The 26,268-nt window shown below is 43.4% G+C and overlaps 1 protein-coding gene across 4 annotated transcripts in view; it reads right to left on the reverse strand.

Moving 5' to 3' along the window:
- Nucleotides 1–1,664: 1,664 nt before the first annotated feature.
- Nucleotides 1,665–26,268, reverse strand: part of LOC8040291 (neuron navigator 2) — a 183,827-nt gene continuing 159,223 nt past the window's right edge. For all 4 annotated transcript variants that reach the window (XM_029988505.4, XM_029988504.4, XM_029988503.4 and 1 more), the window contains 15 exons: nt 25,319–25,524; nt 23,402–23,558; nt 22,365–22,518; nt 19,398–19,504; nt 18,287–18,376; nt 17,579–17,672; nt 15,063–15,137; nt 13,204–13,375; nt 11,018–11,128; nt 10,162–10,266; nt 9,628–9,699; nt 7,235–7,431; nt 5,584–5,702; nt 4,656–4,838; nt 1,665–3,694 (listed from right to left, as the gene is read on the reverse strand). In XM_029988505.4, coding sequence (XP_029844365.3) covers nt 3,554–3,694; nt 4,656–4,838; nt 5,584–5,702; nt 7,235–7,431; nt 9,628–9,699; nt 10,162–10,266; nt 11,018–11,128; nt 13,204–13,375; nt 15,063–15,137; nt 17,579–17,672; nt 18,287–18,376; nt 19,398–19,504; nt 22,365–22,518; nt 23,402–23,558; nt 25,319–25,524 — 1,983 coding nt within the window. In that variant the 3' untranslated portion in view covers nt 1,665–3,553. The remainder of the gene's footprint in view (nt 3,695–4,655; nt 4,839–5,583; nt 5,703–7,234; nt 7,432–9,627; nt 9,700–10,161; nt 10,267–11,017; nt 11,129–13,203; nt 13,376–15,062; nt 15,138–17,578; nt 17,673–18,286; nt 18,377–19,397; nt 19,505–22,364; nt 22,519–23,401; nt 23,559–25,318; nt 25,525–26,268) is intronic.

Consider the following 26,268-nt stretch of genomic DNA (forward strand, 5'->3'; position numbering starts at 1 on the left):
ACGAGCTTTTTCTGTATGAGCAGCCTCAGACTGTCGCTGCAAAGCGTCATGTGCTAAGTGTGTAGGGAAGGTGGGTTCGATGGGTTAATATTTTTGCAATGAGCAGCAGCAGACTGGTGGGCCGATTAAGTTAACATGCGCCCCGATGATACACGCGCGACGAGATGTTCCTACAGCGTGCAATTCGCGTACAGAGTCGAAACAATGGTGTCGACGAAACACGTTTCCACAAAATATGATACTGACCTCTAATTTACCTTAATCCTTGATCAAATTATTTCTTGCTGCTTGTGGAAACCATGGCGGCAACTCCAACAAACTGAGTCGTAGACTGGCACGAAAATGGAGTAATGGTTTAACCTACACTCGGGAACAACCCTCGTGTTATGGGAGCCGATATCGCGCGCGCAGATCGCGGGCAAAAATGCGGGAACCAGTGATTTCCCTACACCTCCCCTATGGGGATGTACCCTCCCTCCCCCTTGTTTTTTCTAGGGCACCCCCTTAATTCACGACTGGCGGGAACCCGCTATGAACTCGCTTGTCAGACGTCCGACATCGCGTGATGTTCGACAGGAATCGCGGTGTGGGGGATGTTTCGTAACTTTTTATGTTGCAGATATTTAGCCAGAATATCGGGATGGGCGATCTCTCAGGGGAGGGGGGAAGGGGGCGGTGGCGTGTTCTGTCAGAATATTACGGTGGTCAAATTTATTGATTTAGGATGCCATTAAAATTTGGTTGAATAGCCTATGGAACAACCTGCCATTTACAAACAAGCTTGTGTTTCAGGTGGACACTGCATGCGCAGAAATCCGATCCGGGAAAAGTAAAGTCTTTGCGCATGCACAGTGCCATGATGTCGGACAGTTAACATTTAGTGCATCATTTGACACGGCTGGGTATTTGCTGAATTGGTTGTATCCCAGAATAGCTTCGATCAGAGCACAGCCTTGGAGCAGGGCATGCCCCTCAATGAAGACGACAAAATCGCGCGCTTTTTTAATTGCACCAAGGAGGCCCAGCCAAAGGCCGACGAGACAAAATGACCACGCATTAGAGTTCTAGCGAGTCGTTTCGACGCGAACAGTTTGCGAACGCCACGGCGCATGCGCGGTTCTGGGGGTCGGGCTTTCTCTCGTAACCGCAGGGTCCCAAATCAGCTCTCGGTTGCCAAAAAATATAAAGATTTTTTTTATTATTGTCTAATATAATTTTATTTTTTAACGCCAGGATTGATTGAGTTTGCAGTTACGAGGGGAAGCGACCTTACAGAGCAGTTTTGAGAATGTATGGAAACTAGCACCGTGTGGAAGTGTACGGAAAAGGATATCAAATCCACTTACTCTTGTTTGGACATGGCAGTTAGCACTATTAATCTTTTTATTGGCAGACCTCTTTGTAACTACTATTATAAACAACTTAATTTTCACGTATTTTGTGACAATACTGTGAAATATAGATCCCACAGATATTACACCCTATGGTAACAAATACATAGCAAACCAATCCCAATCGCTATATTTAGTGCCCGCGAAATGTTCCCGAAACTTAAGACTTTGTGAAATATCGAGAACGCAAAAATACAGTTATTTACTGTATCTGACAAACCCATCTGCGGCAGCGAGCCCAAGGGGCATCACCAGTTCTTAAAAAGAAATAACTCCAGAGCAGAAAAGGGCATCTTTATTTTTACTGACATCACTGTCTTGTCACATTTTTGAGGAAAAAGCTCCCAAAAAATTTCTCTCAAATAAATATATGTCTGTTTGCTGCAAACCAGCAGAAAGAAGAAAAAAGAAACATGCATAAAGGCCGTTTCACGCAGAGTAATGCACCACAGATAGGTTTGTGGCTCTGCATAGACATCATCATCATCGGTATTGGGAAAGGACGACAATGATGATGATGATGATGATTACGACGACAATAACAATGCCCATGCAGAGTCACACACGTGGTTTTTCCAAAAAAGTGTGTAAAACGGACTTAACTTTGTTTTGGCGTTTCTAATTACGAAGAAGGGAAAAGTTATTTACAGTCTTGCACACACAGTTGCTGGCAGGGTTCTTTGGGCAGTAGGCCAGGTTATTTAGGAGTTGTTGAGATTATTGGATCAATAAGGGCTTTTGCAACCAGGGTTCTGTGTTTTCAGCACATATAGATAAACCCAATTAACCCCTCCCCTCCTACCCTCCCTCTCTCTCTCTCCACCTCTCCTCCCCCCCCAATCCTAAATTCAAACAGAAGTAAATGCTCGAAAACGCAGAACCCTACCTGGAACTAAACATGCTGGCACACACAATCGACTTCACACCACACTGCGAGAGCATAAACACGGCATCGCGCGTTCTGCAATGGGATATTCCAAAGGCTTATCCTGCAGAAGCATCCTGCTCCATCCTTTTTGCCTCCGACAGTGCTTGGTCACTTGTTCTTTTGGTGATTTGCACAACGGCGGGTTCGTTTCAAACAATAAAGTAGCTTTACGACAACCAAGGATGTGACAAAAGCCCTTCTCAAACTGCAGGGCGCTCAACGAATATCCCAACTGGAAAAGCATCCTATAAACGTGGGCAAAAACAAACAAAAAAACATGCAGGCTTACGATACACATACATGCACACATCATGCTGAAACATTTTATACAGAGCCCTTGTCAGAAAGACCGCACGAGAAACGAAGCAGGAACGACACGCTGAAAGAAAAACTTGTCCGTAGCAGTTGTTAACGGTCACATAAAACCACTTGGCTCTCTTGCGAAATAATTAAACTAATTATATAAAGTTTCCACAAGTTCACCTAAAATATTTCATAAAAACGCGTCTACAAAACACCCGATGTCCTCCGGAGATGGCCTTTCTAGCACGATCTACCATGATTAGAAAAGCGTTTACAAGAATAGCACTCTCGGCGAACACGCAAGACGCACGCACACACACGCGGGAGTTAGAAATATATGCACTGTATATATGTACACAGCAATAAGAACTCATTCTATACAAGCGTATGTACACATAGATATTTTTTCAGACTAGCTAGGGGTCGCAGTTGCGGAGAAAGCAAGCGTGTAAGAGTCTGGTCATCAGATGAGTACAGGAGGTAAAAGCCTGCATTAGTCGGCATCGGCTCAAACATTCTGTACATTCAGATTCGCTTCCTTCATTTTGCTTTGCACAAGCCAAAAAGAAAACATGCTGCTTGATGATGGCAATGTTTAAAAGCGTAAAGATCAGAAATTGCTTTCGAGTACACTCGCGATGCAAGCTCCATTTTGAAAGGTCTCGGACAATGTTCCGTTAACTCGATCGGAACTTCCGGATTTGTCTTAGATGCTTGACTCTCGGCCTCGTTTGAGACTGACGACTTCTCTGTTGATGTAGAGGCAAGATATTCAATATTCACAATTTTGCCCCCCTTTTGTTTTAGGAAGCCTAAGTAGCTAAAAAGACTTTGTTCGACAGCTCTCTCGTCAGTAACAAGGCAGGTTCTCTATACAAATCAGTGTAGCAGTCACCAAGACACAATGAAACATCTTGGTTGTGTTTCCACTTTAAAGAGATGGCTCAAATCCCTCGCTTCGTGGCGTCACTCTGTCGGATCCGTTGCTGTGATCCAAATCCGCCGACTCCGAATCGTTCCCTTGGGGGCTGGAGTAGCTCGCGGCCTCTTGAAGACGCATCAGCATGTTGAGCTTTAAAAGACAAAGAGAAATAAACTATTCAAAATCGTGTTCGGGAAGCTAAAAATTGAGGGCATATGTGTCCTCAAGTTCCGTCTGCCAAATAAAACAAAAATGCGAACATTTCACTGGAAACCACTAGTAGAGGAAAAAGCGCTGAAACTAAAGCTAAAGCTTGAGGCAGCTTGAAACCTAGTTAGGTTTCAGTTCAATTCCACTTTAAGTGTCGGCTCGAAACCTAATCTACAACCTAATTAGCCACAGTGAGAGATCTAGCTTGAGGCCTAACCAGGCTTCAAGCTAGATCTTTGGAAAGTAGCGCCGAGCTTCCCATAAAGTTGCCATTTTAGTTCATGGAGTGAGCAGTGTCTCATACACCTTTTCATCCTTTGTGAGCTCGTCTAAATTCGTGGTGACAGGTTGCTTTATAAAGGAATTTCTTGTATACCCAGATTTCGTTACGGACACGCCGGCAAAACAAGCGCATATCTTTGTATCGCCACCATACGCAGTGTCGGTGCTCGACCCCGTCGAAAAACAATTTCCCTGTCTCAAAATATGGGATAAGAACACTATCATTATAAGAGATCTGCAGAAATAAGCACGACTGATAAGGTGATTACGTGCACAGCGGCAAAGAAGCATATACTGGCGAGGAATGCTTTCAGTACGACGATGCTTCATAGCAATCTTGGCACGACTGAAGCTTGGAAGATTTGATGGGACCACGATGGCAATTGCCATGGAAACGGAAACCGAACAGCCAATTGCCTTGCAAGGTTTCAATTGTTTGTAGGTTAGTATCTTGTGTCCGGATAGCAGGCAGGGAAGGCCAATGGCGCTACTTTCTCTCGATCCAGAGTCTTTACTTGGAGCAGCACAGAGGTTTAGTATATGCCAGCCAGGAAAGAGACTCGAGACCCCAATTCCAGATAAAGTAGTGTCCACCCCGTGTCCCTAAACGTGGGCTCACCAGCGGGTCTGCGTCGGCGTCTGGCTGGTCGCTGGCAACCTTGGGCCCCGCGCTGGGGTCGTAGCCCAGGTCTTCGGGCCGTAGCCTGAGCAACTGTGGGGCGTCGGAGGCCGGGCCGGGCCAGGGGTACGTCTGGAGCACCCACTCCGCCGGGTCCTCCCAGGGGGCCCTCTTGCCATACAGCTAGAGTGAACAGAAAACAATACATTGACACTCAATCAATCAACCGGTCAACCAGCTGCTTATTCGACTGCCCAACCAATCAATTAACCAGCCAATCAATCAATCAGTCAACTGAACAATCAATTGACCGACCGATCAATCAATCAATCAATGTTTATTTTTTCTATATAAGGCAGGGTATGGGGAACAGCCGACACCACGAAATATGAGAGATTATTTAATTTTAAACTTCAAAGAAAAAAAACTGGTTTATTTGTCTTATCACTATATTTTGTCTGTGGCAACGAGGGCTTATTTTGTAGAACGTTCAGCATGAATGCTTTTCTGCTTCGTTTCAAAGCTTATTGAAATTGTAGAGCCTTTGACCCTAAACTCCTATACAAAAGACAATAATTGTCATAAAAATTGTGTCTGTTGCTTCTGAATGGGCTTCGTGTACTGCACAATCTTTTCCTTCAATATTTAGACAAAGATTTTCTTGCAGGGTACAGCGAGTGAGAACTAGAGTAAAAAACACCAGCGCAGAAAAAGAGAAATTTATGTTCGGAATTTATAAACGAGGGAAAATGTAATGCCAGTTCGACCAGTGCATCGAGTGTCCAATCAATTCGTGTGAAGACCAATTCACACCAATCATCGTTTTGCGATCGGAACTTTGACAAGCTCAGTCAGATCAGCATCCCCTCAAAGCAAAAATTCTGACCTTGACGAGGGGTAAGAAAGGTACAGAGAGTGCCCGTCTTACCTGTAGTCCCTCCCTAACGGCTTCCAGAAGATACGGCACAATGCTGTAGTTCCAGAGGTCTGTGAACCAGACTTGGGAGCTGGCCACGTCCATCGGGCAAGCCAGGAATAGCCGGGGACCTTTTGGATAGAAAGAAAGTGACTCATTCATACGAAGATATGTTTAGATGCAATATGCCATCAAGACGATCGAAACTTCAAACTAGAAACGGTTCCCTGCCACCGTCTCCAGTTTCAAAGTCCCTTTAAGGGAGAATATTGCTTCTAGATTTTACTTTATTTTTATTTAATTTAGTTAATTAATTACTTTGCTAATATTGAAAGTTTAAGATTATGGTCTAGATTGAGACAAATTCAGAATCTGGAAACCGAAAAATATTTATGTAAACTACGAGGTCCGTAGAATCGAGCAAGGTACAAATAAAAGCTCTATGTGGTTCCTTTCTTTTCCTTTCAAAAGTTTCTTTTGACACCAATGTCAAAATTATTTTTTGCAGGAAATATAGAAGCCACTCCACAAACAATCAGATGCCATATTGAAAATATATTTAACTCTTCTTAAATACCTCGCTTATACACATACCAAAAAGAGAGACAAAGATTGGTTTTGTGCAAGTAGACTTCCATAAAGTCTGTAAAAACAAAATTAATTTCGAATTAACAAAAAAAAAAAAACAACATTCACGGGCCCACTTTTAAGCTTTCAATTCAATACTTAAAAGAAATCAAGACTTACTTTACGGATATAATTTAGGACAAGATGATAAGGGACTGTAAATCTATAAAAAAACATAATTAAAAAAAGTTTTTTTTTTGTTGCTATTGCACCATACAAAAGACAGTCCCTGCAGACTCAGTCTGTTTCCTCACATTGGTCAAACAATAACTGTCGTTACACCAGTCTTGCACATGCTACGTGAAAAAAGGAACCGATTATAATTACGATTACTCTCGGTAAAAAAGTATTTGATTAGATTACTCGATTACTTGACAAGAAAAGTAATTGGCCGTTACACGAAAAAGCAACCGTTACTTCGCCGATTAGGTACTTCAGATTTTCAAAAGGAAAAATTTGTATGCTACCATGGAATCTACAGTGGAATCTTTGCATTATTCGAACAAAGTTCTGGTCTCCCTCAAGCTCAAATTAATGAGATTCCTCTCAAGTTTGAAAACGGGTCTTCATGCTGTCCATTATTGGATCAGAATTACCGAATTACAAGCTGCCTATCTCTTTAATACACCAATGTTGGTAGGCCATCCTCCTGTCAGAGAGTAAAAAGAGAAAAGAATAGTGGCGGTTACGAGCGATTTTAGTACTGCCGAAAGTAATCAGACCATTCTCGCAATTAGGTCGTAACAAAAGTAATTTTACAGAATTGATTACTCCAAAAAGTAATCGATTACAAGTAACCAAATGATTACAAAATTACTCCAAAAAGTGAATGATTACAAGTAACTTGATTACTTGTAATGAGTACCGCAACAGTTTGCTTTAGACACGTTTGAAGCGTACACGCGTTTGCAGACAAACATGCTTTGAACAGGATCGAGGGGCATCTGCAGGTACGTCCGTCACAGAGTCTGCGGCGAGCATTGCGTCTCGTACGACGCGTCCGCAGTGGGACCGCGGCTTCGGGACGAGCACTCACCGATGGTGACGTCGGACGAGCTGTGCGTTTCGAGAAACCGGTTCAGGTGGTGCCAGGCCCTGGGCATCCAGTCGATCACCTTGGCGAGTTCCGGTTGGTGCAGGCCGGAAGCGATCTCCTCTTCGGCGAGCCGGCGACGCAGGAACCGGCCCAGGAAGCCCTTGACGGGTTCCATGTGGTTGGCACACAGCACCCACCTGTTGGGGGCAAGGAGAGGGGGCAGCGGCGTCAGAACGCGGAACCGGGGCAAAAGCACGCGCTTGCGTTTGCTTAGGACCGACTTCCTGCCATCTTTTACGACGAGACATAACACCGGGGCACGTCGGCACCATTCATGAGGTGACCTTGGAACTGCATTTCACTAGAGTGAAGGTTTTGCGGTATTTGCGATATCAAATGTATATACCATCTATGAGATATAATCGTCTATAAGTTTGTCAAAAATATTTTCGACACAAAAAAAAAGGCAAGTAAAAAAAAAACAAGAACAAATAAATGGAAATGCCAAAGTGCTCCACGGCTACCCTATACTAGAGCCATATATAAAGAGAGTTTGGCCATACACTGGGAAATATAAGAGGCAAATGAGGAGGCGCCATTGGCCGAAAGCGGGCTGGGCCTGTTCCAGGGAGTCTTCGCAAATTCGAATGTGGCCAACCAAAAGCCGCGAATAATACCCCGACGGTGGTAGCAAGAAACAAAATTAATAAGTGCGTCGGAGTAACTCCCGTTGACTAAAAATATGGTGGATGCGATTTTTCAATCCCAGTCATCCAAAATAAAACTCTAGCAGCCATCTGAGCGGTCAGACTCCGTCTGAGCAAAACAGAGTTCTAGCGGCACATTCGATTGTTACGTCTTTTTGCACGATCATAATCGAAACATCACATGCGCCATATTTTCTACCATGAAGGGTTACTGCATTTAACTCTCATGCCCTTATAATAACTGTTTCTCGCTACCACCGCTAGGGGATTCTTTTCGGCTTCTAGTTGGCCAAGGGAGCATGCCAAGCCCTCTTTCTGCGTCTGGTGCACGCCTTGGCTCTGCCCGCGCCTCCCATTGACCAAAAATCTCCATATATACGGTTCTGGCCTATGCGATGGCGCAAGTGCATTAATCTCGTCGTAAGAGACTTTTTTAGAGTTTGGCACCCAGTCGTAAGCAGTCGGGAATAACTGCGACATTCATATTTTTCAAAAAGCTAAAGGCCGAAGACCAGACTCGAGATTCTGCAAGGCAGAAGATCCTCCTCACCGTGGGGGAGGAGGAAACAGGCAACGGTGGACAGGGTAGAGGGGGGAGAGGAGGAAGCGAGGGAGAAGTGGAAAGTGCAAACTGGTCGTCGGTCCTTAACTGCTGCAGGTTAGCCCCATGAGTGAGCTTCTTACTAAGCCTCGAAGCACTGCGGAGAAACAACACCCATGGAGCCCGCTACCGCGGGCATTGCTTCTCCGCAGTGCACTCGTGCTCGGTAAAAAGTACACTCAATGGGGCTATCATGGGGCTTTCAAGGAGGGATGGTGCACGTGCAAGCCCGGTGTATGTTAAAAAAAAAATAGAAACTTTGTGGATGTTTATATTTAGATTAAATTAAACTGGCTATATCGTGTGAATACCAGGCATAAATTCCCTGCTAACCTGAGTTGATCATTTGTGACCAAGAAAAGATATTTGCATATAGCAAGCATATTTAGAAATCCCCCCAATTAGGTATACCTCGGAATTTTCATAGGTTTAATCTTAGGAGGGTCTCTCTCTTTCTCGAATGAAGAGGAGGAATTTGGGGAGAGTCGTCCTTTCTGGCTGCTCGTGGGCCTTTAAGCATGGTGCAGTAGTGAAAGGCTTAGAAAAACTGTTCAATTTTCTATTCAAAAATATTCGGCCAAAATCACCATTCACTTCGAACTCAAAACCCACAATTGGCATGTGCTCAGCATTTATTACGCTAAAATTTCTTGAGTGTGGGTTTCCGGAGAAAAGAATGCAAGAATACAAAGGCTTGGCTACGCAATTGGAGAAAAAGGAAACTCCACCTGGATCACACTGCACATATCGTACCATACAGATCTAATGGATCTGCTTTGGACTGTTCATCTCTAAAAGCAAGTTTCTCCATCTTGTCATGCCATCTGTGAACAGCACCAACCTGATGGTTCGCTTCTAGCTGTTTTCCTGCCACTCATAAGAAAAAAAGGTTTTTCTTTTCTCGCATTTTGTCCCACCTACACTCGCGAAATTTAAGTATATATATATCGTAAGTGCACCACCTGAAGACAAGACATTTGCGAGAAGTTTCATTGCACTCAGATTATTGGCTTATTAATATGAATTTATTTTTACGCCAAAACAGCGCTCGAAAACACCCTGCAGTGGATGGAAACAATACTGACCTGAAGTTGTGATGTAGCTGAAGGTTTGTGGTGGAACACGTGGCTTGGTTCATCGTTCCAATGATGAATGGGCTGAAGTAGCAAGGAGAAATTGATTAATGTAATGTAAACAGACATGTTTGCCATCCACGTGCAAACGGCGATACAATGTTTGTTTCCGACAGATGTGGATGCATGCGTCTAAAATTACAAAATTCTGCACCTGAAAAGTCGTTCATTGAATCAAGTTTGCTTTCTAGGTTTGCTTGTGTTTTCTGTACAGGTGACACATGTCTAGAGATGTAATTTAAGAAATGATTTAAAAAAAAATGCCCCCTCAATTTTGAAAATGCAACAGCGTTATACGACTTTTGAAACCAACGCAATTCCTAAATCACTATTACAACATGTCTTAACTGTGTCTCGGACACCAATGATGACAAGCGTCATGCAACTTGAGAGCATCCTTTATATTTAGGGCTGCCGACAGGCCATACAGAAACCAAGAGAAACCATACAGAAACCAAGAGAGACCAAACAGAAACAGACACTGACCACTTTTGGTACTTGGCACTCAGGAAGCCGTTGAAGACCTCTCCCAGCGAGCCGACGTGATGGAGGTTGTCCAAGATTATCACAGCTGGCAGGTCGCTAACATTGCTGCGCAATATTAACAACAAAACTTGCTGAATGACAAAATGAAATTTAGCATGCCTGAGCACAAAATCCACAATAAAGTATTAGGCAAACATTTGCAAGAGCCTTATGTGTGTCTTTGAAAGCATCATACTATACGGTATTGGTTTTGCCTCTGGTTGGCAGCGAGACACCTGATTGGCCAGTTCAGTTACTCTGTTTCTGTGCTTCTGTGAGTTTTACAGTCATTATTACTATTTCAACCTTTTATTTAATTTATTATGTTCTAACATACACCAATGGAATAAAATTCTAGTAGCTAGACAAATTGCATATTTTAAAACAATAAGAAATTTGGTTAATATGAAGACCATTTCATTTGTGTAAAACAGCAAAAGTCAAATCTCACATTTTTATGTCAATGCCAGTACAGCACATTTGAGGTACCGGTAATTTTAAAAATTTTTATTTTAACTGATTGTAACACTATAGAAAGGTTCTTCCATATATTTCTGTATTACTTTCATCAATAATAGTTTTTTTTCTCTCCCTGTAAACCTTTTTCTTGCTACTTACATGAGCACGACTTTTGAGACAAATTGCAATTTGCAGACATCACCTTTTAATTATCATTTATACCTGCAACTGATGATGATTGACACAAGCAATTATGATCACAACAATGGTGCCGGTGGTAGTAGTGACAATGTTTCACACAAAGTTCCTTTCTGATTTCGGACGAAAAAATGCAGTAGAGGAAGTAGAGTGTATTTACCTGCTTTCGCACTGTTCGGCCACATTGGACAGGTACTGCCGCAGCTCCTTGGCAGACTTGTGGTCCACGCTGAAGGTTGCAATGGAGCCAGCTGCCAGGTCACGGCCGGACCTTTAAGAAGGGTCGTGGGAGCAACATGTCACGATCATGACGCTTTCTCCTCTTAGGACTGAAGTTGTCACTGCAGAACAAGCCCAACTAGAAAGTTCCCATCCACTTTGTGTAGTAATTATGCAAGAAAAAAGATTAAGTCATCTGAACAAGCTAGCTGTGCCTGTCTGTTCTGTCTCTAACTCTTTCCTGGCTATGCCCATAGGCCAAAGATCATCGGTGATCTATGGTTTTCTTTCGCGGTCAAGGAATTAAATTTAGTGCGGAGAATTGTGTTCCATAATCTCGTGGTGAGCTGAAAATCTTTAGTTTCGGTTTCAACGTAGGTTTAAGCTTTATCACAAGCTGGTGGGCTGTCAAAAATAGTCGTGGGAATGGTGGTTGCACTTGTCTAACATGGCTAATTGCTTGCATCAATCTTTGTAACAAAGATGGCATTATTTACATACTGTAAACAACTTATTTTTCGCTGGCTCATACATTTCGCGATCTAGGTCAAAGCTGAAGTTTTGGAATAATTTGCGTGTTCTAGTTTTTGCGACGCGGTGGGATCTCACTAGACTCCAATGCGTTTACGTTTTACCGGAACTGTTTGCGGGACCTATTTTTCGCGAATTGTAGGTGATTCGCCAAATTCACGAAAATTGGGCTCTCGCAAAAGTTAGGTCGTTTACAGTAATTCAACTGTATTGTGGCATATTTTTTAGACCATAAGAGCTTTGTGAACACTTCGAATGATGTTATAGGCGTTATAGGCGCTTAACAGATGGTTGTCGGTAAGCATCAGAATAATTTCCAATTGCTGTCCTAAGCCAGCGTGCACGTTTTATGTTCCCAAGAAGGTGCACAAAAATTCTAAATATGAGGGAACTGCAATCGAGGCTATGACAAAACCAAGGTACTATCGGGGAAAAATGAAATGCGAACAGAAAAGTGCGTGGCTCGCGGTACAGGCTGCGCCGCCTGGAAGTGATCCTAGGGGCGAGGGTGCGTGGCCTATTTCGATGTGTTCACGCCCCTCGATTGGCCTCCCCCAGCTTCGGTAGTGAGCCTCTCAGTGCGCTGAAAGCTGTCACCGCTATCTTTGCCTGCTTGGCGAGTGCGGCGAGCTTCTTTGCACCGCACGCGCTGAGCCAGCAAAGATAGCGGTGATAGCTTTCAGCGCACTAAGAGGCGCACTGCTGAAGCTTGGCGAGCGCCAATCGAGAGGCGTGAACACATCGAAGTAGGCCACGCACCCTCGCTCCTAGGCTCACTTCCAGGCGGCGCAGCCTGTACCGCGAGCCACGCGCTCCTCTGTTCGCATTTCATTTTTCCCCGATAGTACAACACAAAGAAAGCATTCTGCTGGGGATGTGAGGCGTACCATCTGTGTTACACCAATGCGAGCATTCCTTCGTTGAAAAGCACACGTGTCACGGAGGTGAACTCTACAACGAACCGAAAATAGACAACGCCAGTTAGAGTACACTAATTTTCCGAAGTAATATAGCCGTGGGTGTGAGGCACATTTTCTATATTCTGAATTTTTTTTTTTTATTTGTCATTACCCTTGACATAGCTGTAGAAATTTCGCTGTTTATACGTCTTCCACACGTACGCTGTTTATTTGAAATTGTGCGCGCAAAGCCCATGATGTCACGGGTCATTCCGGAATGACCATCTCGGTCGTGAAGGCAAAGCCGATCCAACTCTCCTCCACGCCCGAAAGCCGAGAGAGAAAACAACTGGAAAGGAGGTGACTGCCAACTGAACCGCGTCTCGCGCCGTCAACATTACTCTAAAGAAATTTTTTCTTTCCTGTAAATATATTTTTTTGACACGCGTGTCCCAATCAAACTTTAAAAAAAAAATTTCTTTTCAGTTTTTTTTAACAATTTTGTCCTTTACCATATCGATACTCATTGATTAAGTAAAAAAACAGAGTGCACTTATTTTGTACAGCTAATAGCGATGTTATTTTACCAGCATACTAGTTTCGAGGATCGCAGTGATTGGTTACATGTGTGCTATGTGGGAAAGTGAACCAGCAGGTGTTGTCTCTTACTGGAGTCGTTACGGTTGTGGGAACCCACCTGAGGACTAGGTACTCTGCCAGCTTCTGGGCGAGGAAGGTCTTCCCCGTGCCGCTGGGACCACACAGGATGATCCTCCGGTGTTCGCTCAGCAGGGACACGTAGCGCTGAACAATCGACTTGGGAATGAGCGTCTGCAGCGCCAAGGCATCCACGGCATTCTGCGCCGTCCCTGCAGAGACGACAACGCCGATTTGGTCGAGGCGGCCGGGGAGTAAAGGCGAGACCAGAAAGCAGCTTCAGAGAGAAAGAACGAGAGAGAGAGCGACAGAAGAGCAGAGAAAGTGGGAGGCATGTTCCTATTACCACGAAGAGTTGAAGTTGTACGAGTGCTCGTCAAATTTGTTTTATTGTATACAGTGGCCGGCCGATCTTTCGAAATCATCCAAATAATCAAGCGGTCCGAAAAATCGATTTCAGCCCAAAAGATCAAATTTCTGCACATATTCCGCTGCGTATGGGCTACTTTCCACTTGCTTGATGTCACTTTTCAGTTCTTGTGCAATTTCTGCTTTATACTTGTTTGTTGATCTGTTTCATCACGGTGCTGCGCTTTGTTGGCACAAACAGCGAAGCTGAAGCTGGTGCCATTTGGTGCTATTTGTAGACAATGTGTAGTCCCCCAAGCACTCTTCAATACTAAGACTATCGGCAAAAAACCTTTGCGCTCAAAGACCACCAGAACGGCAGACGGCCGCTCTTCTCGCGGTCGCACTCGAAAAACACGGACCACGAGAAGAACTGGAAGAGCCATAAGAATGGGCAGACGGCGGCCATGTTGGCTATAGCGAGACCGGAAAATCCGACTATAGCCACAACCCAGTTTGTTTATTGCGTAGGACGTGGTATCGAAGCTACAGGGCAAAATCAAAGTATTCAAAATGGCGGCGAATAAGCTCATGGCGCTATCGTGGCAGCTGTTTTGTGGCTGTAAACTGAGGAAATCACACAAATTATGTCCGAAATATTGAGCAGTAAGCTTTATGGCATCCGAAATATCAGTCAATGTTATACATTAACTCTATGCAGTAAGTGACAGTTCAGCGAAAACGTCCGAATAATCGGACATGTCCAAAACATCCGTCGGCAACTGTACAGTGCACAGCACCGATGCTCTTATGCAAAATAAGGTTAGAAAAACATTAGATATAGACCCTGCAAGTGATGTTTACCTGTTTTTTTTGTGTACAGCATGTAAACAAACGCTTTCAAGGCACTTTAGACGGCCCAAAAAAATCGGTTTCTCAAAGTACTATTGCGCTACAATTTACTACAGAGATGAAAGCAGGTGGTAAAGTTTGCTGCGGTGAAGAAACCAAAAAATAAACTCACCTTGTTAAAAAAAAACAGAAACCTGTTTTGGGCAATCTACACTGGTTTGCAAGGGCCAGCCAATTCAGGTGCTTTTGCTGAAATGTCTACTATCATAACCCGAAACGGACGGCGCTCCCTCGATGCGGCGTGCGCCATCTGTCGGCAGCACATCTCACTACGTGTGCATTGTGTGCCCAGAACAGATTTCTGTTTTGTTTGTTTTTTGTTTCGAACGAGGCAAGTTTGTTTTTTCATTTTTTTTTTCGCTGTAAACTTTCACACCCTGTTTGCACCTCCATAGCAATTACAGTGCCCCTGCGTACTGTAATTTGCTGCAAAAAGAAGTGTACTCCTGTTTGAAGTGCACTTCCACCTAGGGAGCACAAACTGAGTGTGATATATTGATGAACTCTATCTGAATAAAAAAGACAAACCCTCGAAAGTAAGACAATCAAACAATAATGCCCAGAATATCTGAGTCTATGCATGTATGAAATAATTTCAAGGTAAAAAAAGTGAGGCGGTATAATGATAAAAGTTCCCACCTCTGAGTACAATCTGTATCTTCAAGGTCTCGCCAACCAGATAACCACAAGGCAGAAGTTCGGGCAGCTCAGCCTCTGAAAAACAAGGAGAACAGGCGAATGAGGGTTGAGACCCCATTAGATGGACGTTGCTCGAGAGAGCCAATCCTCAAATCCCTTCTGATCCCTAAAAATGCCTCCTTCATTAAATTTTTTCAATAAAACATTTCAGACGGTAACAATACACAGTTTGAGGAGAAGAGCGAGAATTAAAAGGAAACTGAAGTGGTTCTGTATTTGAGGGAAAAAACTTAAATCGCCTTTATTTGGCCTGCAAGACAATGTATATCAAAATTATATTACAGATTGATGCGCCAAGTAGCCACAACAGCGCTTTCAATCAAGTGCCCATCCTTCCCGGCACATTCAATGGGAGGAGAGAACCACAACATATACGGAGATCTCAACCTTTCCGTGCCTTCCGCAAGCATTACCCGAGCATTCAAAAACGCTGCATGCGTTCCATCAAAAGCGGCAAGCACAAGGTAGTCGAAACCTCTGGGTATGATGTCGCATCCAGTGGTTGGTTTTTCAGTCTTTTCTCGCATTTATCAATGCCTTTGGGTCAAATGCTCGTGATATTCAAATGCACAGGACAAAAGTGCGCTAGAATTCACCTCTAACTCGTTTTATTTCAAGAACCTCTTCGGCAATTCCCTTTAATACAGTCAAATCTCGTTAATTCAAACTCTCTTAATTCAAACTTATGGATAATTCAAACTAACATGCAGGTCCCAGCCTATGCATCTCTATGGGAGGAAACTTTTGATAATTTAAACTTTGCTTTATTCAAACAAATTTTCGGTCCCCCTCGAGTTTGAATTAACGAGATTCGACTGTACATAGATCAGCTGTGCTTATACTGTGTTTGAGCTGTGAGGTGCACTTTCCTTAAGGGCTCATAGAGACAATTGAAGGAATTTGGGCGCTTGAGAAACATCAAGGGGTACATTAAAGAATGAGAATAAAATCAGAAGATATCAAGTTTTTGTGCCAATGAAATAAAAACAAGCTTTCAAGAGATTCATTAGTGAAGTTAATACCACTATATCATGAGATTTGCCTGTGGCTTTCTTTGAAGGTAGACAGTAGTATTTCAATTTTTTCATTTAAGTAGTTCTCGCCACACTAACCAGATGGCGCCACCGTTACACCATTGTCCGTGTTATCAGGGTTGCGTCCCCGTGGCGCTCAACCCCCACGTTGTTGACCGTTAAATAAATGAGTTGCGACCCAGCCACCGTCGTCGTCGGACGTCCGTCTCTCTCCGTCCGGGGCTCCCGCGCCCGGCCCCGCCGGCGCCCGCCGTTCACCTCTTCGGCATGTAAGACCCCTCGTTTTACGCAGGCCCACGCAGGCCCTGCTCTTCTTTATTTTTACGGGTGTCCGAGTTTTTCATTAATACAACATTTTTGGCGACGAGGAATTCACAACACTAGTCATTCTTGTTGTTTTGTTGCCTTCTTAATTAAAACGAAGTGTTAAATTGTATTATTTCCTAAGTAATCTCTCTGGCGACCCTTGACACAGCCTATCAGAAAAAGATGCGCTATTGGGCTAATAGGCTTGCTGAAATAATTAGCACGAAAGCTTGTAAACAGTTAAAAAATGCAGACAGCAAAAACATACACACAGGACAAAGCTGTACTAGCAACTGTAGAATTTAATAGAAAGAAACAACAGAAAGAAAACATACATAGTACATAATCTAGATCTTTCTACCTTGCGCAACATGACACATTTTTTCCCGCAGGAACGATAGCTCATTTCCTGACAACGCAAATGATGGTTCGGTAAAACACAATCGTCCATGCCAGGAAATGTGAACCGCTTCTATAACCTCCATTGTCACCCTGTCCCCGTGTGTGCCCCCAGAATGGCAACCTCACTAAAATCAGGCCTACACTTACAATCTCTGAAATGCAACGGAAGATGGCCTCCAACCGTGGCTTCGAGCGAATGGGAATGCTTTCTTAATCTATCATTTATACGTCTTCTTGTCTGGCCCACATAACATTTGTTACACAACGAGGGTTACGCAAGCCACAGACGGTTTATTTTGCGTCGCACTTCGCCTTTGAACGCCCTTCAGTACCCCCACCAACACCAGAGCATATCTGTCCGATTTTCTAGGGCGCAGAAAACACTACAGGTGTTCTCCATACCTACCCCCTACTTTATTTGGGTTGTGGGACAGACCGGTGGAGGTAGGGGACCTCCACCATGCACTTTCTTTCGCTTTGCACCTTCAACCTCTCTACACCCTTAGCTTTTTTCAGAAGGGCAGTGGCGGCTACTTACACCAAGAGTGCCAACGGAAACCCTGACTTCCTTAGTTTACCTTTCGAAAACTTTTGCTCGCTTTGTCGGCTTACAATCTTTTGAGGGGCGACCCAAGGCACGATACTCGTGGCAACTCGTACATAGAAAGAAGGTAAGGCGCTTGCCAACAAAATATGCACTAAGAAAATGCCCACCTTTGGAACGCACGACGTCATCAATATGGTAGCACAGGATGCTCTCGGAGTTCAGGCCCAGGTTGGACAAAGGGTCCACTTTTAGCACATGGTCCTGGATATAAATGAAATTCCGCATGTTAGATTGTTTACTGGCTGGTCTTCATTTGCTAATGTGACTCATACCTAATATGTCTACTTGAGTTTAAGCTGCCTTCATGTTGCAGATCATCTCCTTAAAGGGACACTAAATTAAGATATTTATAGGAAGAGATACCCCGGAAATATCTGGCGCAGGCAAAACTATTGCACGCCGATACATCATGCGTGTCTCTGTACTTTTTTCCATCGCCTATTATTTTTTAATCAAAAGTTCGTCGCCTGTATTGGCAGAACTCTACCAGCATTGTCTGCAATGCTGGTAGAGTTCTACCGTGTTACAATTTTACCGTGTTACAACGGTAAAATTGACTCCTTAAAAACCATTTCAGTACTGCTCACAATCAATTAGGAACTGTATTGCAGTCTAAACAAAAAAAACAGATATGTGATTGAAGCTGGTAGGAAAAGCCCGAAGAAAAGAAAAAACTGCCTCGGTGTTTTTCTTTAGGGGCGACTATTTACAGAAGCTTTTCCTAACCGGGCAACCTCTGCCAAAATGTTTACATTTAACTGTAGTCACTCGGTGGTTCCCATTCTGTAGATTCGTTGTTTGGAGGTTTCTCTCACCTTAAAGGCCCTCCTGACGGCACTGTCGAGGTGGTCCCATTTGGTCTTGCCGCTGACGTAAATGGAACCGATCAGGACCTCACTGGGCGTCTGCAGAAAAAAACAATAAAGATGTTATCGCATCAACGGGCTTTTTTCAGTCCTCCAAAAACAGCAAACAAATGCTGAAAAACAAAAGATTTTTCTAAAAAGTAGCGATTCTCACTTTCTTGGCTACCTGACATAATGCTTAAGCGTTTCCCGAATTTTTAGATGAATTTTTCTTTTTGTCACTTAATAGAGCTTTCAAAAACTAGACCCACCAAGACAAACTGAAGTCTGATCAGAATCTGGGAGAGAGAGAGAAGGTTGTGACATTTCAGTCCTACTGGCAAAGGTGACTTTAAGAAAAAGAAGCTAAGCTATGCAGATGGCATTACCGGTATTATGACAGGTTTGTTTGTCGCTAAATTTATATATCGGGCGGGGGAATTTTCGTTTGGATAACAACTTGCTTAGATCTTTCTGGAATATCTCTGCTATGCATTCAAACCATAAAATTCAACTTTCACGTCAAGGGTCTCGTTAAACATTATTACCAAATCACTATAACTGCCAGTCTATCAAAACATTACTGACTACATGCCTAGAAGCACATACTAGAAACATTCTGGAAGGTTAGCAATTCATCGCTTCTTTTTAATTCAGTTTAGTTATTCAGGCCACAGACTTTTGGATTTTGTGACTACAGCACCTCTAGCTGTAGTCACAAATTCAAGACAATTGCAAACTGCATAAATTACCTGCGCCTCTAAAAGCTGCTAAAAAAAAACACACACACACACACACACGCACACGAACAAAAATCACAGCTGTTTAGTGTAGACAGGGCTGGCACATCTCTCTCAGAAATCACATTCCTGATGTACAGCATGCATATAGTTTACACAATCAAGAAGCCACATATGGCGAGACTGGTCGAGAGATTACCCGGATAATCTATAGATCTCTCGGACTTCCTCGAAGGTTGCCTAAAACAGCTGCGGTTTGGAATGTCGTTCCACAAAGATTAGCATAAAGATCACGAAGCTTAAAGAGATAAAATTGGCAGGGATCCAATGAGATGTCGAACCTCCGATTTCGAAAGAAACTTCTCCAGGTCGCCGTGGCAACCGAGCTGAATGGCGATGGTGACGCGTTTTCCTTCGGGAATCTCAGCTGCGGTGACATCGGGAACATCTGAGTGCAGAAGGAAACAGAAACGTCGGAGGTTTTTAAGACATGTACACCATTAAAGGAACACTTAATTAACACCCCCCAAAATATTTTTTCCTAAGTGCATGAATAAGACACATATATATGCCACAAAATAGACTTTCCTTAAAAAAAGAAAGCGCAACATTCTAGGTGCAATATTTATATCTCAAAATAGAAGCAGGTTATATAACCGGTCCCAGCACAGAATTAGTCTCACAACGTAAAGAATGTGCTAAACTTTTTTCATTTTCCGGGAAAAGTTCATTTTGTGATGTTTGTCTGAATTTAAGTTAGAAAAACAAATTTTTAGGGAAAGTGTTTTATTAAAATCAGGTTTAGGAGCCAGCAAGGGAATATTTATGTAAAAAGAATGATAAGTAGGTAGTATAGATTAGCATATCGTATTTGTGTTCACACCACAGTTGAGTTAAAAATCTCAATGCTCTCGACTGCCAAATTTATAACGTTTTGAGAACGCAAATTTGCACGCGATGCAATGGGCATGCTTTGCGACATTTTTTTGATGAGGCAGATTAAAAAAAGAAAATGAGTTATATCTATATAATTTATGTAGAAAAAAGTTAATGAAAGTGAATTTAGGCCTTCATAATAGTTTGTGCTCGTGACATAGAAAGAACCCATAAAAATAAAAAGCCTGCTGATTTTTGTCTTTTTTAGAAATTATTACTATGCACATCTCTACCACAAAGTGTCCTCAAATTGCTTGGGATTTCTGACAACTAAGATAAGTATATCTAATTAAACCTTTTTTAAGATTCTGGGGATGTCCACTGTAATAAACTTAAGGGCCAGTTGCACCAACGCCGCTTACCTTAACCCAAAGCGGCGCTTTCCTAAGCCGGCTTAGCGCCCTAAACCGAGCTTAGGTAAGCACGGGTTTAAATTCCGGTTGCACCAACGTTAAGCCGGCTTTACAGACGCGCCCCTAGCTAAACGCTGGATTTGCGTAGGGAATCTAGGGACAAACAGAGCAAACTAGGGAACGCTCAGAGCGACGAATACGATTGGCGGAGAGGAATCACGTGATGTAAAAAAAAAAAAAAAAAGAAAAACTGCCGTAGTAGTCGTCGTCGGCGTCTGCTTTTCGCTGTATTTCTTCGGTGAGTAACAAATTAAAGGCCTCCAAATTCAATCATTTTTTCGTTTAACTTTCAATAACAGAAGTCAAAGCTTCAAATAAACACGAATGCTCTTCACATCTGTGATTGTGTGCTTAATATCGGTTGATAACAGGATATTTTGACAGTGGTAGTAGTTTTCGTGCTCACATTTTGAGGCGAAGGAGCCATCGGGGGCCCCAAATCTCACCGAACGCGAGAAGGACACTCTACTCGCTACATCGCTGAAGACAAAACATCATGGATATAAGTAGGCAGGTAAGATGACTACTAAAACTAAGTCAAGCCTGAGACCGATGAAGTTCAAAACAGTGACGAACTCGCCACGGCAGCTGCGAAAATGCCCGGAAATCTTCGAATAGAAGTCGTCGAGAGGCCAGGTCAAGAGTCCTTGCATCGACGGTACTCGTTGCTATCAGCAAGGTGACAGAACTGCACTGTACCGTCGTTGAACATCCGCTGCAGCCTCAAACGGACTTCAGTTTCACACTATCGAGTTCAGAAAAAAAAAAAAAAAAAAATCTCCCACTAGTACATCACATCGTGCCGATAAGAACGGTCGTCTCTTCGCATCACCTGCCCCTACCTGCCTCGATACAGCCATGAACGAATCTAACATAGTTGTCGTTACGATTTGTCGTCACCACGAATGAAAGATATAAGCAAAATATTCCTAAAAAATCGCGATCACCAAAAAAGTTACGGAGGACACAACAAGGCGCAACTTTCAAGTGAATTTTATTGAAAACGTGTTCCGGTATATAGTCTCAACCATCGTCACAATGACAACAAACGACAAAAGTAAAGGGAAAACACCATCACAGAGCACAACTCGGAAACAACAGTATCTCGTTCTCGGGAAACGAATGAAAAATATAAAGCAAAGTATATAAAAAAAAATGTGATCACCAAAAAAGTTACAGTTATGGAACGATACAGTTTTCTGAAGCCAAGATTCTACTAGCCAGATAAGGAAAATTCACTGAAGATTGTCTCAAAACTGAGAAAAGGAAAGAAATTGAATTTTTGCTGTTTTATTACTTAAAAGCGCCGCAATCTAATGCAAACGGCAGAGGTGTCGACAATCAGCTGATCGCCGAGATCATGTACTGCCACTATTCAACGCGCTGATCAGATTGAAGGATACGCGCTGCAAGTGTAAATAAACAAGGTGGTAAATAACAATACGTTACAGCTATGCGAAAATTAGTAAGTACATACGAATAAGCTCGTTGACAGAAGAACCAGCGGGAATACAGACGTGAGCCCCACAGCTCCGTACGTTTCTCGGTTAGGGCTAACACGCCCTGAAAGTGGAGAGCCAACTTGAAAACAGGGGTCGATAAACACTTCACACGACAATATTTTGCATCCTTGTCACAATCGAAAGTCATTTTGTCTAAACTTTCACGCTGATGTAGCCCAAAACACTTTGCACAACCAATTTCGTCCACCGCGTCGACCGTGACAAACCAGCCGCCATGTTTTTAATCCAGGATTAAGAAACAACCAGAAGCAAAGCGCCCAATGTTGAGCGCTTAAGTTAAGCGTAGTTTAGTGCTAGGTTTAGCGATAAGCGAGTTTGGTGCAACCGAACGAAACCGTAACTAAGCTTAAGTTCCCGGCTAAGCTCCGCTTTGCGCTAAGCGACGTTGGTGCAACCGGCCCTAAGAGATTTATTTCGTCATGCCGTGCGAACTCACCGAAAGTTGGAGAGAGCTCCGCTGCGCTAAGCCTGTTCTCAAGCGTGTCCATGCTGTTCCGGTGCGGCAGTGACGTCTGAGAGGAATTCAGCGATTTGCTGCTCACCAGCCGCTGAAGACGGTCGTTGTCTTGCTTGAGGTTGAGCATTTCGTTCTGCATGAATATTGTGAATGGTATAGAAGTAAATTGAATACTGTCTTTGGAGTGCTTGCTTGAAGATGAGTTAAAATGTAGCTAAGGCTATCCAACTAGTGTATACGATGACATTTATAAGGGTAATATGACAGAACTCTTTGCAGTGATTAAAACAAGGAAACATGCAATCACCAAAAAATAAGGTTTAGCTGCAATACAAGAGGCATAAGACCTGGTACAAACCTGGAAATATTTTATACCTTAATTTCTTTCCATTTTGCTTTCTCAAAAAAATAATCATATGCAAGTCAGCCCTGAGAATACCACTTCGTTACGTAGATTAAGTAATAGTAGTTTAGTTACAAGACAAAACAAACTGCACCAAGATTACTTTTTTTTCCAGACTGAAAGCACGACCTATCTACAGAATGTCTATCATATAATGTCAGTGCATATCAATGTTAAGCGACTAAGCTCGATTAGTGCCTGAACAAAGACAACATAACAAGTATTTTCTATGAGACCCGCAACATCGCAACACAATTTTGTCCTTATGTAGGCGTGTTGCACAGTGTCGTCTCAAGGTCAATGTAGAGCAACACCGCGTCCCATTGCTGCCCCAATGTTGATGTTTCGCAACACAATGTTGCCCCTACATTTGATGTACAGCGATACTGACAATGCAATGCTGCCCCAGTGTCGGCGGCGTACGGCGACACTACAGCACGAAACGTCGCCCCAAACGATTAAGGTGCAGCGACACCGCAAACACAATGTAGCCCCAGCGACGACGAACGTCAACATTGCATGTGGCACGTCTAAACCGACGGTGCCACCTTTTCAAAGGAAGGACAGAGCACCGCGATTGGATCTACGGCCTGTCTGCCGTGCACGTCCGTACCCTCATCCTGGCCAGGGTCTCCTTGAGGTTGTCCAGCTGGTGCGCCGAAGAGAGTGCCTCCAGTCGGATGTCCGTGAGGACAAGGTCCTTCTCCCGCAGCTGCTTCCTGAGCTCCTGCACCACCTCGGGGCCACCCTCTTCCTCACGCTCGTGCAGCCTGCAGGAAACAGGACCGACGGGTCAACGCGCGAGTCAATACTGAGAAGTCAACGAGCAACTTGGATTGAACGGGAACATCCAGGACAAACGTACGCAGCTTGCACTTTTGCTTGTTTCCTCCTCTAACACAGCCCTTCTTTCGTCGGAGCTAAGAGCGTGCAGAGCTAGGCTTGTCCTTTCGCTGCCATTCCTATTTACAGCTTTTTGTAGTCCCTTTTGGTTTACTAGCAACGTGTTTCCTTCTACCCGAGGCGCTATGTCTTAAAGTTCTGGCAAAATATTGGGGGTCATTAATTTTTATAAAATTTTTACCATGTGCTAAATATAAAGTCATGAGTATAGTCGACTCTCATTAATTCAAACTCTCTGAATTCAGACTTGTGGATAATTCAAACTAACATGCAGGTCCCATCCTATGCATCTCTATGGCAGGAAACTGCAGATAATTCACACTTTGCTTTATTTAAACAAATTTATGGCCCCCCTGGAGTTCGAATTAACGAGATCCGACTGTATGTCCATGAAATATTTAATCAAAATATTTATTTTCTTTCGAGAAAATGAGGTTTGGAGTTTATGCGTTCACCTCCGAATCGTTTTCTGCCGCTCTACTGGCAACAACGAGCAGGTGCACTCGTACGACATCGGTTGTTGTATCCGAGAGCAGACGACGTTCCCCACTCCACGGCATTGTGCGTTCTGGTGATAGTGAGCACCTGTGGTTCTGAGAATTGCGTCTGGCTTAGGCCATTTGCAACATGCGATGGAGGGGGAGAATGGTTGATTGGCTGTGGGGTGCAATGCACCACAAAGAAATGCAGCACACTGGCATTTTGTTGGTTTCCAACAGAGGAGAAGTCTCTGCGACGGAAGCATCGTGCTAGAAAACAGTTCACACTTTGCTATCAAATAAAACCTTCTCTGCCATTCTGTTTTAGAGTGGCATCTGGGTCCAGATGTGGCGGATCGTGAATTGCGAACGACGAATCGTTTGAAATCTCACAAACATTTGCTGGTCACTGCTCCACTAAAACAAGCTCGATGATTTGTAGTCAATCATTTCTCACGGACGATAGCGACGGTCTTCCCACTGCTTCCGGCGCTGGGCAAAACGGGCTCAAGCTGCCCACATGCGGATGTTTATACAACATCTGACGTGGCAACAAGATGGCGGACGAGGAAACTTGCAGGTTAGTTTCGGTTTCGACTATATCACCCTTCTACAATTAAAGATTATTTTAAAAATTTATGGAAAATTTATTTGCTGCTTTAGGCTCAGTTTTTAGTGCTGTTTCAGAAAGCATATTTAATTAAAAACGTTCAAATGGTTGCCGGAGATCCTCTTTAAAGGCTGACGTTTCTGTCGGGCGGAAAAGCAATTCCCTGTTTCCCTCTCGCGCTCTTCTTTGCTCCTCTTGAGGGATTTTTGTTCTTTGTTTATCGTATTTTACGCTGAACCTTTAAAGGACAGAAAACGTGACTAATTTTAATAAAAAGTAAAGAGTAACGAGTAACGTAATTTGATACACAATACCGTAAACTAGTAACGAAACTGGTTTACTCAGTAGTCATTATGGGCTCTAACCAGTACGTTAGTGTGTGACCAAAAAACCCAAGGCGTAACAAGTAACTGCGTTGCTTGTAACGCATTACTTCCAACACAGGGAAAAAAACAAACCCCGCAAAAAGCACGCCCGAATTTGACACCCCGCAACGCGGAACCACGCGCTCAAATTCTTCTCTCGAGCGCTAACTCACGCGAAGCTGGAGTGCGAGAGCTTGAGCATGTTGTGGTCAGCCAGATTGGAGTGGAGTCCGTTGGCGTGGGCCGGGTTCAGGCTGAGCAGGGGGGAGTTTGGCGCCGAGGAGTCGGACTGGAAGGCCCGGATGTCCTCCACGTCCGACACCGAGCCGTGCCGGTTCTTCTTGCTCCGCGAGAAGGCCTTGCTGAACGAGCTCCTCAGCTGTGGTTGGGGAAACACGTCGAGAATGTGAATGTAGTAGCCGTCACAGAGAGTCTCCAACATTCCAAAGTTTTAGCGTGGTGTTACAGTCACGTCTCATGAATTCAGACACCTACATCCGTCCTCAAAACAACATTCATAGTGCGAGTTATCAATAATAGTAAGACGAAAATGCGTGTATTTACCTAGATCGTTCTAGAAAGCTTTGTCTATACAGTGAGGCAGCCTTAACAACGTTAACGAAACATGACTGTGTGGGTGAGGCTTCCAAAAGATGCATCACGTAAAACTGTAACACGGCTACTCGACTGAATTTACTTAAGTTTGTGGAAGTTCCTTTAGTCAGTTATCAGCAATTAATGGTTAAAGAAATTAACACCAATTAACTATCTTTAACTGATGAAAGTTAACAAGTTTATGTAATTAACTGTCATTAAGCAATAATTATTATTATTCACCATTAATACTGCCAACTAATAATTATAAGGTGAGAAATATATGCATCCTTCCGATGCACATTCTGTCTTCCGACTTCATGCGTAGGATTAGGATATTGTCTATTTTCTGTAAGCCTTCACACTAAATTAAATTCGAGGCTGACTGAACAGTCACTTTGGTATGAATAACTTAATTTCTACCACCTCTTGGTTTCCATTACCAAGTGAGCAGATTGTATTTGTGTCACTTTGTTTCTGATGCAATACTGAATTTCCAAGAAATTGTTTTCACAAAATCTGAAGAAAA

The sequence above is a fragment of the Ixodes scapularis genome, unplaced genomic scaffold (assembly GCF_016920785.2).
Source record: "Ixodes scapularis isolate PalLabHiFi unplaced genomic scaffold, ASM1692078v2 PGA_scaffold6__148_contigs__length_123643588, whole genome shotgun sequence".
In the NCBI taxonomy this organism is placed as follows: Eukaryota; Metazoa; Arthropoda; class Arachnida; order Ixodida; family Ixodidae; genus Ixodes; species Ixodes scapularis.